This window comes from Andrena cerasifolii, chromosome 5, assembly GCF_050908995.1.
Source record: "Andrena cerasifolii isolate SP2316 chromosome 5, iyAndCera1_principal, whole genome shotgun sequence".
NCBI lineage: Eukaryota > Metazoa > Arthropoda > Insecta > Hymenoptera > Andrenidae > Andrena > Andrena cerasifolii.
In genome coordinates this window covers 11,043,953-11,054,822 of record NC_135122.1, presented here as the reverse complement: position 1 = coordinate 11,054,822, position 10,870 = coordinate 11,043,953, and the positions used below count along the sequence as shown (strand labels likewise).

The window sequence follows — 10,870 nt, the reverse complement described above, 5'->3', positions numbered from 1 at the left end:
CTACGAATAAAATATTCAATATCCTCGTTCCGATCCCTATAGCCCAACATTGCTCATACGTTCCCATGCCCTTTCCCAATCATTCCTTTTTTCTTTCCTTCCTGCTACTCGCACCATATCGTCGATGCGATAAGAATGGGTAACCGCTCGCGGCTGCGGAATTGCCATTCTCAAACGAGAATCTCTGCAATATATACTATCCTGTTTACAAACATGCGGCCGCCCCTTATATATTATCTTTTTGTCAGACATGCTTGCGCCGTTGTCGACGGGTTGCATAGCTTGACTGTAGTTGCTGGTAGTACTTTCAACCTTTCGACGTTCGAGCAAACGGAATTCCATAACGTTTGGAGTAATTGCAAATCGTCCAGTCCGTTAGACATGTCTTGTCAGATCAAGGGAATTGCAAATTTGATGAACACGAGTAATATCAAGGAAGTACTTTTTGGCGATTCCACCAAAAAATGTAAATTACCATGTTCTGTTGTTTGACATGTAAAAGAACGACTAACGTCAATGCTAACATTTTACAGCTGACATTCCGCAGAATGTGTTACCACTCCAAGACTGCTTCATATCACTGTCCTCCACAGGCGATGTCCTTGCCATGGCGTATAATACAAAAATGATCACGCTAATTTGTAGGTATCATTTCATACGTACACGCATCTGTACATATGTGTCCTTTGTTTAAGACGTAGGAGTAAAAACTGCCAATACATTGATATTTAACATTGCAATTTCATATCAGCAAGGTGGGATTCGTTAGAGCAGGACGAGACAAAAAATAAATTCCACATGATATGGTACGGGGAAGTGGCAAAGGAGCCAAGGTGAGTCCTCTTTACGATAACTTTATGCCATAGTTAGTGCTATTCTAATGTAACAAATCCGTTTGAAAATATGTCCGTATATTGAAAGTGTTTTTCAGCGAATGGATAACATCTGTGATTTGTTTACCTCTATTATCTTTGGGAAAAGCCAGTGGCGGTACTAATCCAGATTGGACGTGTATTATAGTTGGCTTCAATACTGGCTTTATTAGGTTTTATACCGAAGTGAGTTATATTTCATAATCGTTGTCGTTGTCTTTGTACTTATATCGATGCTATAATCTAAAAGTTGTCTCTGTTTTAGACGGGTGCGTTATTGTTAGGAGAACAGCTACATAAGGAGCCAGTCATAGGAATAAAATGCCAGTCTTTTCGTGCGGGGGACAGCAGCTTGGCCGAAGAGGTGTACATTATTTATAACAGCGTTGTATGCGTATTACAAGGTTTTCCATTATTCTCGACGCTAAGAGCTTGCAGAAATTATTTGGCCAGAGGTGCGGCGATGAGATTGCGTTGAAAATTTGAGATTTGTAATTACTAACACTCGACGTTCGCAATAATGTTTCTCTGTTGCAGTTCAAGCGAATTGCGACGATCTACCACCTCTCACAAATTTGTCGTATAAGAAATGGGGTTATAAAAATCAAGATGTTGTTAATGATTCGGAAGTGATAGGTACTACTTCTGTAAATAGTTTCGATCATCTAATGACAGCTTCAATTTGTGGCGGATTCAACGCGTCTTACAGATCCAGTGCGCCCCAGCACAGTTTAGTTATTGCAACTGGTAAAAGGCCATTTGTTGGTTTCCATTATGCGTTAGAAGGCTGCGCAGCTCCGGTGTTATCTGACGTTGCGATAGCAATGGCCAGCAAATTAGCAAACGCTATTGGAACTGCTGTTCCGTGAGTGTTGCATAATAAATTCATGTTATGCATTTAGTATCGAGGGATATATCACCTGTAAGAGAGCTTGTGAAGTACATTATTTGACTAAGTTGAAACGTAGTTCTCGCAATAATGATCTCGAAATTTAATCCATCATATATTAGTAATGTCATTAGTCTCATTGTAAGAAGTCACGATTAGAGAGAACCATAAAGTTCGATCGAAATGTTTTCTCCAATATGTCCTAAGAAATCTTCTGTGGTGTATTAAATATTTCCTTTCCATTTCTTTTTTAGTTGGTTCCCACTCAGCTGGGGGAATTCAAAGCACCAGGCGTCAAACGAAACATCAAAAACCAGTGCTCATGAACCAATCGAGCCAATGACATGTAGATTCGGCTTAAGTGATATTACACGACAGGGTTATTCAGTAACAGCCAGTCCAAGTAAACTGTTATCAGTAGTAACCGATGCGATGGGTAGAGTAATTTTAATAGATAATAGACGTGGTATTGCCATGAGGATGTGGAAGGGATATCGTGATGCTCAATGCGGGTGGATCGAAGTGGAGGAAGAGAAACATTCTGGAATGCACAAAGCATTTAGTAAATTTAAACAAACGTCGCAATTGCGCTCCGCTTTGTTTTTAGTTATTTATTCTCCGAAGAGAGGAGTAATAGATATATGGGGGACCCAACAGGGTCCTAAAATCACTACGTTTACCGCTAGTAAACATGGGCGGTGAGTAACGCGTCGTTTATTTACAGGATCTTTAATTAAGAATCAGCGTAAAATGACTACTTAAATATTTCCACGATACAGATTGCTTTACATTAATTACGGATTTTTTGGTATGAATGATAGTACACATTTGTCAAAGAATAAGCCTCAATATTCATGCATTTTTATGGATCCCCTCGGAGGGTTGAAAGAAATTACTGTCCCGTTTCATTTCGCACTCAGTAGCAAGAACGGGAAAAGGGCACGCGACATACATCTCCTTAAAAATTTAAAGACGTTTTTACGCAAAGAAGAGTATGACGATGAGAAACTCGCGTCAGAGATCCAAAGCGTGTGTTCAGACCTGAAGACTAATGAAATAAAAGTACAAATAATAGAAATGTTGATGACAAATAAAAACATTACACCCGACGCTTTACTCCTAGCCACAAACTGTTTCATTAAAACGCTAGGTGCATATGGTACGTATGTATTTCATAGCCAACACTTTTCTCTTGGCCAAGATAAATCGAGGCATCATTTAATTCTGTAATCTGTACATATGCCTACTACAGACAAGGAGGAGATGGAGGCCGCGGCAAAAACACTGTACTTCTTAACAACACCATTGCGACAGATGATTGAATTTTATAAACATATCAGAGCTCAATTCGACTGCTCGAAGGATCATGGACTTACTACCGCGGATAATGATTTGAGTAGCAGAGATTTAGCCTCGATCTTGTTAACTTCTGAGAGGGAAGTTCATAGAATTTTTAAATTGTTCGATACGATAAATAGCTTTAAATGTAGAGATATTAAGACGGAAAGTAAAGTAAAGTTTAAAGAGGATGGCAGAACTTTCGTAGCCTTTTTATCTTGTTTCGAATTTGGAACACCGGGGTTGATAAATATTAAAAAAGGCGTAAAATCAGAGAAGAAACATGAGATTGGTAAGTAACTTAATATACCACGTTCGATATATGTATTATATTTATTGATGTTGTAATTGAAACTTTGTTGTTGTTTATAGCTCGGATAATGTACGAAGGCTGTATGTACTCGACTGATAGAATTGAAGCTTGGAGGGAAGCTGCTGTGAATAGTAATATCGAACCATTTGTTTTAATGGAATTTGCTTTGATATACTGGCTAGATAAAAAGAGAGACACGTGCTCAGGAGTGGAGCTGAAAGAATTTACACAGCTGTTAAGTGCTATTTGTTCGATAGCTAGTAAGTAATTGAATTTGCTCGTTGGTTAGCACGCATGATCATCGATTTGCCACTTTTCTAATGTTAATTGTATTACTCGTAGGCGTTGAAGAGATATGCGCGGAATATAATGAAATATCCTTATGGTGGAGAAACGTTCGAAATATTCTTTCGGATTCAATGAATCCCTTTAATGCGTTCATTGCTGCACTAGTGTGCAGAGCTGTTGCTATGTCCGTAGAGAAATTGAAAGAAAAGTGTAGTAACAATGCTCAAGACAATAATGCTAAAGGAAAAGATGTTAGCAATTCTGATGATTTACTAGAACGAAAAGAACTCGAGGATACCGTTAGCAAATTAAAGTTAGACGATGAAGTGTACAGTTTAACAGGCGAATGGGAAAATGTTACTAAAGACAGTTGCCATTTTACAGTACTTATTGGCAATCTTGAAGATATTACAATCCTAGACGCCATCCTAAGGTAATTGGCATTGAAATATACTGCTAATAAAACATTGCAGAATCATTTGTAACAATACGTGATTTCAGTCAACAACCACCTTCGGATAACACGACACAATTTTTTGCATTACCTTTTGAAAATTTCGATATCTCCTTAGGCTCGCTACTTCTGAAAGGAAAAGGTGTGTAGCAACATGAGTATGCATGCGCATAATTACATTTTCATGTAAATTGCAATGTATTAATTTTATTCGCCCGCCGTGTTTCATTTAGGTTCCGTGTCAGAGATCGTTGCAAAATGGATTGCTTCTACGGGTATCGATCCTGCTAACTTAGTAGACACAACAGATATCGAGTTTGATCAAATGCAGTTAACTAATGACTCTCCAAAAGTAACGAGTGCCTCGGACGAAGCCAGTAACATCGACGTTCCACAAAACGATCCAAAACAGGCTCCAGCGATGCCTGTTGAAGTCGGAACTGAAGTGAAAAGTGATGCGACTGCTAGTACATGCATTTTAGGTAAAGTATTTTGCTATTTCACTTACCTATAACACTTTGAACTTACATCGTTTTTAAAACTTTCAGAACGACTTACATTGTTGAAACGTCATTTTCCGTATAGTTTAACAAGTAGCGTTCTGTTAGCTAATTTATGCTGGGAATTCGCAATGTCATGGAATAAAGATATTTCGCAACTAAAATCTCTCGAGGCTGCGTTATCCGTTTTACGACAAATACCAATGAAGCATATGAGACACGGTAAACCAGTTAAGAATTTCTTGTGTCTAAAAATATACGTTTACCGTAATCTTTACGAACAAATCGCTCTTTAAATAGGTGTCTGCTGTCTACTGTGGACTGTTCATATAAAAAAGCGAATGGAAGCGGTTGCGAAATTGATCAATGAGTTTGGGAGGCTACCGAAGGAAAATATGTGTGTACAAGAAGTCGGGTTGTCCGATGTGCAATCAGTTACATTCTTGCAGAATTGCGTCATGTTTTTCGAGATATTCATTGACGTAAGCATTTCAGAAACCAAGATTATCTGCAGTTTCACAGCGCCGCAAATTATTCGAATGATTTCTGCTTCAGTCGGAAGTATTCGAAGCTGGAGAAACTAGTATAGTCAAGTCTGAAGAATTATGGGATGGTTGTACTTCCGGTCCGCAGCCATTCGCTGCGCTAGCTATCTCCCAAGCACCGGCCTGGTACGACCTGCTGCTTCTACATCTACAGTTGGCCAATGTGTTATACATGATGGCACACTTTAATCTGAAACTAGTGAAACCGTTGGAAACTCTATTCGAATCCGTGGTGAGCAAAATACTGATATTACATGGGAACCTTGAACCGTGGCCGCCACAATGTGTAACAAATTTAACTTTTCAATGTACAGGAGCAACCGTGTTTCTTTCAAACTATAACGGACCAGGTGATGCTTAAGTGGTACAGAGACGACAATAGGGACCGCTTGAGAGTCATGTTTTTAAGTCGGGTAATCACTGCGTCAATGGATTTAATCCATCAAGAAACCATGGACAGCGACTTGTTAAATTCAACAGAAGCTATCCAGTGGATGAGCAGGTGTCAAACAGTAGCGTTCACGTGGAAAATTAACGACGACGAATTAAGGATACATCAAGTTTGTAATCTGTATACGAAAGGTTTCGATCGATTAGCGGAAGAGGTGGGTCCAGTAAACATAATTATAATTGACCGTACAAAGTCGCGCCGCATGGAGAAAGCGCACACTTCATATTTGGCAGTATTGAACAGGTCGCTACAGCAGTGAACGATGTCGAAGGATTATCGGTAAGCCTTCTGCCAATCGCTGGACGAAGAATGATGGCGTACCTTTCGAAGACACCTGATACTTTAAAGGAAGTTTCCAACGTAAGTCCCGCGCTCACCGAGTATCTACAAAGTCTGGTAAGTAGGACGCGTTGTGAAATGTATTTCAAGTAGTAACCATACCCTGACCAATTGTAAATCTGATTAATCTGCTCCAGGGTATGACGCATACGGTTTTCACAAATTGCCCAAGACATGGTACATATCACTTGATAATACGAATTGCCACGCACTTTCCCGCCACCCACGAGAACTTCCGTCTCGCTCAACTGATGCTGGAAGCGTCGGAGATTTTCAGAATCTTCTCATAATGTACAGTCCCTCGGAAAGATGGTGCTAACTGGTAGCAAGCAGCGAGATCAATAGGTTTGCCCGTGCTTCGGTTTTGTTTTAAGGTCGTAGCACAGAATCTTATATTTTACGAAGGACATAAAATGTGTCTGTAAATCATGTATGTACGTATCGCACTAGACTTAATAAAAAGCTGAACTAAAGAACTAGAATTCGGTGTATCATTAATTTATTTGTATTTTGGTAGAAATCGATGGCACATTAACAATATTACTTTTCAATTTCCTTATGTATTATGTCTTACACCAGTAGCAGCATGATTTACGATTTGTACATATCAATATTATATAGTGTTGGTGGTATAGGGTGATTCTGCGCGAGAAAATAAGACGAAAATCAGGAGTACTAACGAAATATCGATGGAGGTTCCATTTTTTAGTTATTGATGTGGGAAAATTCGTGCGAGGGACGCCTGAAGAACGACAACTGTACGCGCTCTTAGTGATCTACGCAACGTGCGCCACTGGCTGTCGAATTGTCGTTCCCGCAGGCATACCTGACCCGAGTTTTCGAACATTAATCACTAAAAAACGAAGCATCCACCGCAATTTCTTCACTCTTGATTTCTATCTTACTCTGTCACGTAGAATCACCCTGTATACAGCTACTTCGAGTACAAGAGTTTTATACGAGTGCATAATTTTTGCAGTCTTTCGGAAATTCGTGAAAGTAATAGCAAACTGCACAACAGTATCGCTGGAAAGAGATTGCCCTTCATTTTCAAAACCCAACATATACGCACTAGAAAAGACTTTTTTTTTACATAACAGGTTATTTACAATGCTACGAAGCTTCTAAAATTAAATTTAACGCATAATTTCCTATATTCGAAATATAGACATACAGAATTTCGAAGATCCAAAGACGCGTGCCCCGTTACAGAAAGATCGTACGATACTTTACGAATGGATGTATATTTGAACGAAGATCGCGATGGTGTACTAATTCCGATGTTACTAATCTCTCAATGTTATGTAATTCCTGCAATTTCTAAAACAAGTCGGTGCCCTTTGGCCTGCATTTTCAGAAGGCACCTTGTTCATTCAATTCGCTTGCCGAAGGTACGGTAAAGTCAGAGAGGTGTCGTTTTATTAAAAACGTATGGCATATCCTTTGTACTGTAGCCTGCTGACGCCTTCCCAGTTCGTGAATTCACACCGCTCAATTTGGCTGTCCGGACTTCCCACTTCCGATAGCCACTGTGTCCTGGAACAACAATCGTTTCATTTGCAACTAATTCTGCTATATATTTCCAGAGTTCCATGGAGTTCTGGTTTCCAAACGGTTCTTCGATTCCTGCACAGATCTGCCACCGATAGATACTAGATAAGATCAAATTCCTCGGGCTCGATTTGATTCATCCTGTCGATCGCTGGTCAACAGAATCCTGCGATCGCTCGTCCTTTCCGCGCATTGAAATCACTGCCCTGACGATTCCACGTGTCCTTCGCGCGCGATAATTAGATTCCCCCTGAGAGGATGATTAATCAGGTCATTTGGTGGACGACGTTTCCTCGGCCGAACGACGGCCGCGCAAAAGTTATCACTGGCCAAAATAACGATCGGCTTAAGGTTGTACGCGCGCCTGTCTGCGATGCCTCGCGACTACGATGTCTCGCATGCTACGCGATTATAATTAGCGGCTAATCAGACCGAGTTCGGATATTTTAAGCGGCTGTATCGAAGTAGGATCTTTAAAGTCGATCAGCTGTCCCGTGACAACAACGCGGGGGCGAGCTGACGCGGATTTTTGTCATCGGTATTCTAGCCTGAACTCGAGGAAGCTGGACAACGACGGAAAATAATACCTAGTGGAATTATCGAATTGCGCGGTAATAGAAGTTATTCTCAGTTACGAAGACGTATTCTCAAATAGAAGAGCGATGAGGAGTTGAAAGTTCGAGACGACTACACTGCTTTATATTATTATTTAAGCTTGCCAGCATTTTTGCTAAAAAGTATTCATGTCTTTTTTTATCCTTCAGATGGGTGGAATGAGCTCTCAAGGTGCGGCCACTTGTTCTTCAGGCAGCCCGTATACCGCATTATAATTTGAAGGAAGGGTACTCGAAGGATGCCTCGGAGGAACAGTGCATCGTGACTGTACAGCGATTGTTGCTGTTGCGTAAATATCGTTGAATAGATACACGCGAAGAAGCGGCGGATTCCCATTTGGGGGGAGGCCAGAAACCGATGTTCCGTCCTCGACCGAGCTATTTTCTTCAACTTCAGGTTCACGAACAATGGTGAATCCGACCGCGAAACCAGCCTCGTGGGACGTTCTCCAATTATCATACCCGTGTCTGCGTTCGCGTTTATATTTATTCGCCTAACGACATTCCCTCTTGATGAGAAGTAATTCGTCTTCCTAGTAGCGCTCTTCTTTCGCTCGTGCGTAACCCGCGAAATATATGGATCAGTAGGTCTGGCTCACATCTCTAAATAACGATCACATCCTTCCCACCTTATTCTTTCATCGCGCGTCCCTTACAGCGAAGCTCGCCGCTCTTCTTTCGCGTTGTCTGATTAAACAACCTGTTAAACAACATCATTCGACTTCGCGAGCGGGTCCCGAAGTTTTCTATACTTTATCGATTTTAAACGATCGTGGTATCGGCACCGTTCCAGCGCAATAAGGGCATTATTTATCAAAGAATCGTTTACGCAGACGGCTCCGAAGCTGTTGGAAACGCGTTCGCGTAATTCGGCGATAGGTCACGAAGGAAAGAGACGACGCGCTACGCGCCATTATTTCATTAAATCGTTATTAAAGCCAGGCCCAACTACCTAATGGCCGTTGCTCGTCAATTTGCTGCTAAGGTCATGCGATTTTAAGGGAGCAGCGAGTTGGTAGCGCGTGTCAGGGATTCATGGAAAGAAGGAAACGCTGGATGTATCATTAACGGCCGTGATTCATCGAGAGTTTAATTGCGACTGTTGCCGCCCGTGGGAAATAGCACGGCCTCGGTGCAGTCGATATACCGATTCCGCGTCTTCCTTGCTTGTTTTCTTCGACGCGCGTCGAGGAAAGTGGAGCGTGAAAGACGCCCGTGCAAATTTGCCTTATTTTATCTGTTTCTTGATAATCAGAAACCGATAAATTTCAATAAAAATGAAGTTTCGCGCTGTTTGCCGTTCGGCGCCCGACGGTTTGCGAACGCATCTCGATCACGAGGGATCGCAACTCACATCTGATCGACGAGCGCCCGTGGCCCCTGCATCTTCCCAAGGATCGTGCCCGACTTGCTGTTCTTCACCCAGCCGCAAATCCCCAATTGCAGGCATAGGTCCCTCACGTACTTTGGGAAATATACACCTAGAAATTAGCCAAACCCCGATTAGACTCGTCCGCTCGTTCCTCGATTCCGTTTCCACTCGAGCGTGTTGTTTCGGTCACTCGCACGCCTCGCGTTCAGCGAAACACTCCGCCCGTGGGGGGTCTTAACTAAACAGAATTCGACTCTATACTCGATACGAAAGCAATTAATAGAGAACTGTCTCGAGAAAGCCTCCCGCCGAAGCTACAAGGCATTATCCACTCCACGTGGGCATTATTGTCACCTTTCTGTTACTTCGAATTCGCGTTACGAACGCGGCACAGTGGAGGGCAGATAGATTTCACAGAAAAATGAACGGTAACCGCGTGCGTTAACGTTGGTACATCGCTCGAGGTGGCTGGAGTCACACCTTCTCCTCAACCAAGTACCGAATATATCAAAGTAGCCATTAATCTGAAAATGGCAAGAGGAGTCACGTCATCGGTGGCTCGCTGCTCTGGAGCGCGATAATTGCCGGGTTCGCGGTGAGTTTCCCAGAAGCAGGGATACTCGACTTAATCAGCTGAAATCGCGTAGATCAGAAAATTGGAAGTCATCCGTCACTGCCACGCGATCCGACATTTTCTAAGAAAATTCAGGATCCAACAGGAAGCAATTCACGGTTCCCTGTACCGTTTTGCTTCTCGCGTGTACCTGTCGCCATATCGTTTCAATTATTCCCGAGGAAAGCTCCGCCGGGATGGCCCGTAATTGACGCGTCGCCGTGCCAATGATTTCACGGGAATCGTGGACAGAGGTGAGCCCCTAAACGCGTCGAGCGACGACGGACCAACGGTGAGCAGGCTCGAGGAAGAAACGGCAACGCGGATCGAGCGATAAAGCTGCGCCCTTACCCTGCACTTTGCCAAACACCTCGAACTCAACGGAGACTAACGGTTCGTCGCGGAGAGGGTCGTCCGCAGCCATCCCTGTCGCCTGGCGAGCTGCACTCCTTCAACCCCGCGAGGGCACGAAACGCGACGTCACGGGAACGTGACTACCGTGCGACGAACAACTGCGAGATAATCTTGTCCCGTTCGCGGTGCGACGGCAACTTCACCTTTCCCCGTGATGCGACCTACCGACTGATTCTGAATCGTTGCACCAAGGCGTCCCGACGCCTCAAATAGACTCCCCCACTCCGCGGCGGAAAAATCCAATTGCGATCGATCCCCGATCGATCGACCCGCGCCGCCCGTACCCTCGAGCATACCGCGACCCTTTACAGTATTTT

At 42.8% G+C, this 10,870-nt stretch overlaps 2 protein-coding genes across 4 annotated transcripts in view; one reads left to right on the top strand and one right to left on the bottom strand.

The window, feature by feature from the left end:
* Positions 1–248: 248 nt before the first annotated feature.
* Rab3-gap (Rab3 GTPase activating protein) overlaps positions 249–10,870 on the top strand; it is a 313,138-nt gene continuing 302,516 nt past the window's right edge. The window contains exons 1-19 of one of the 3 annotated variants that reach the window (XR_013085360.1): positions 249–466; positions 534–641; positions 752–833; positions 932–1,058; positions 1,138–1,327; positions 1,410–1,737; positions 2,016–2,459; positions 2,541–2,920; positions 3,014–3,391; positions 3,472–3,672; positions 3,755–4,133; positions 4,202–4,296; positions 4,388–4,636; positions 4,703–4,876; positions 4,955–5,136; positions 5,210–5,431; positions 5,514–5,804; positions 5,894–6,046; positions 6,127–6,363. Coding sequence is in view for 2 of the 3 variants with exons in the window: in XM_076812945.1 (XP_076669060.1) it covers positions 382–466; positions 534–641; positions 752–833; positions 932–1,058; positions 1,138–1,327; positions 1,410–1,737; positions 2,016–2,459; positions 2,541–2,920; positions 3,014–3,391; positions 3,472–3,672; positions 3,755–4,133; positions 4,202–4,296; positions 4,388–4,636; positions 4,703–4,876; positions 4,955–5,136; positions 5,210–5,431; positions 5,514–5,804; positions 5,894–6,046; positions 6,127–6,279 (4,221 nt within the window). In the remaining variant the exon portion in view is untranslated. Of the gene's footprint in view, positions 467–533; positions 642–751; positions 834–931; positions 1,059–1,137; positions 1,328–1,409; positions 1,738–2,015; positions 2,460–2,540; positions 2,921–3,013; positions 3,392–3,471; positions 3,673–3,754; positions 4,134–4,201; positions 4,297–4,387; positions 4,637–4,702; positions 4,877–4,954; positions 5,137–5,209; positions 5,432–5,513; positions 5,805–5,883; positions 6,047–6,126; positions 6,472–10,870 lie in introns of those variants that run through there. The other 2 variants (XM_076812945.1, XM_076812946.1) reach the window with 2 other exon arrangements.
* On the bottom strand, positions 6,472–10,855 carry LOC143369253 (acylphosphatase-2). Its single transcript, XM_076812955.1, has 3 exons — positions 10,491–10,855; positions 9,509–9,635; positions 6,472–7,525 (listed from the first exon to the last, which is right to left on the bottom strand). The coding sequence occupies exons 1-3, from the start codon at positions 10,561–10,563 to the stop codon at positions 7,411–7,413; spliced, it is 315 nt and encodes a 104-aa protein (XP_076669070.1). The 5' UTR covers positions 10,564–10,855; the 3' UTR covers positions 6,472–7,410.

Coding starts and splice junctions, on each gene's coding strand:
- LOC143369253 (XM_076812955.1), bottom strand. CDS start 10,563: ATGGCTGCGGACGACCCTCTCCGCGACGAACCGTTAGTCTCCGTTGAG. Junction 9,636..10,490: donor GGTGTTTGGCAAAGTGCAGG/GTAAGGGCGCAG, acceptor GCTAATTTCTAG/GTGTATATTTCCCAAAGTAC. Junction 7,526..9,508: donor CGGGCGCTCGTCGATCAGAT/GTGAGTTGCGAT, acceptor TTGTTGTTCCAG/GACACAGTGGCTATCGGAAG.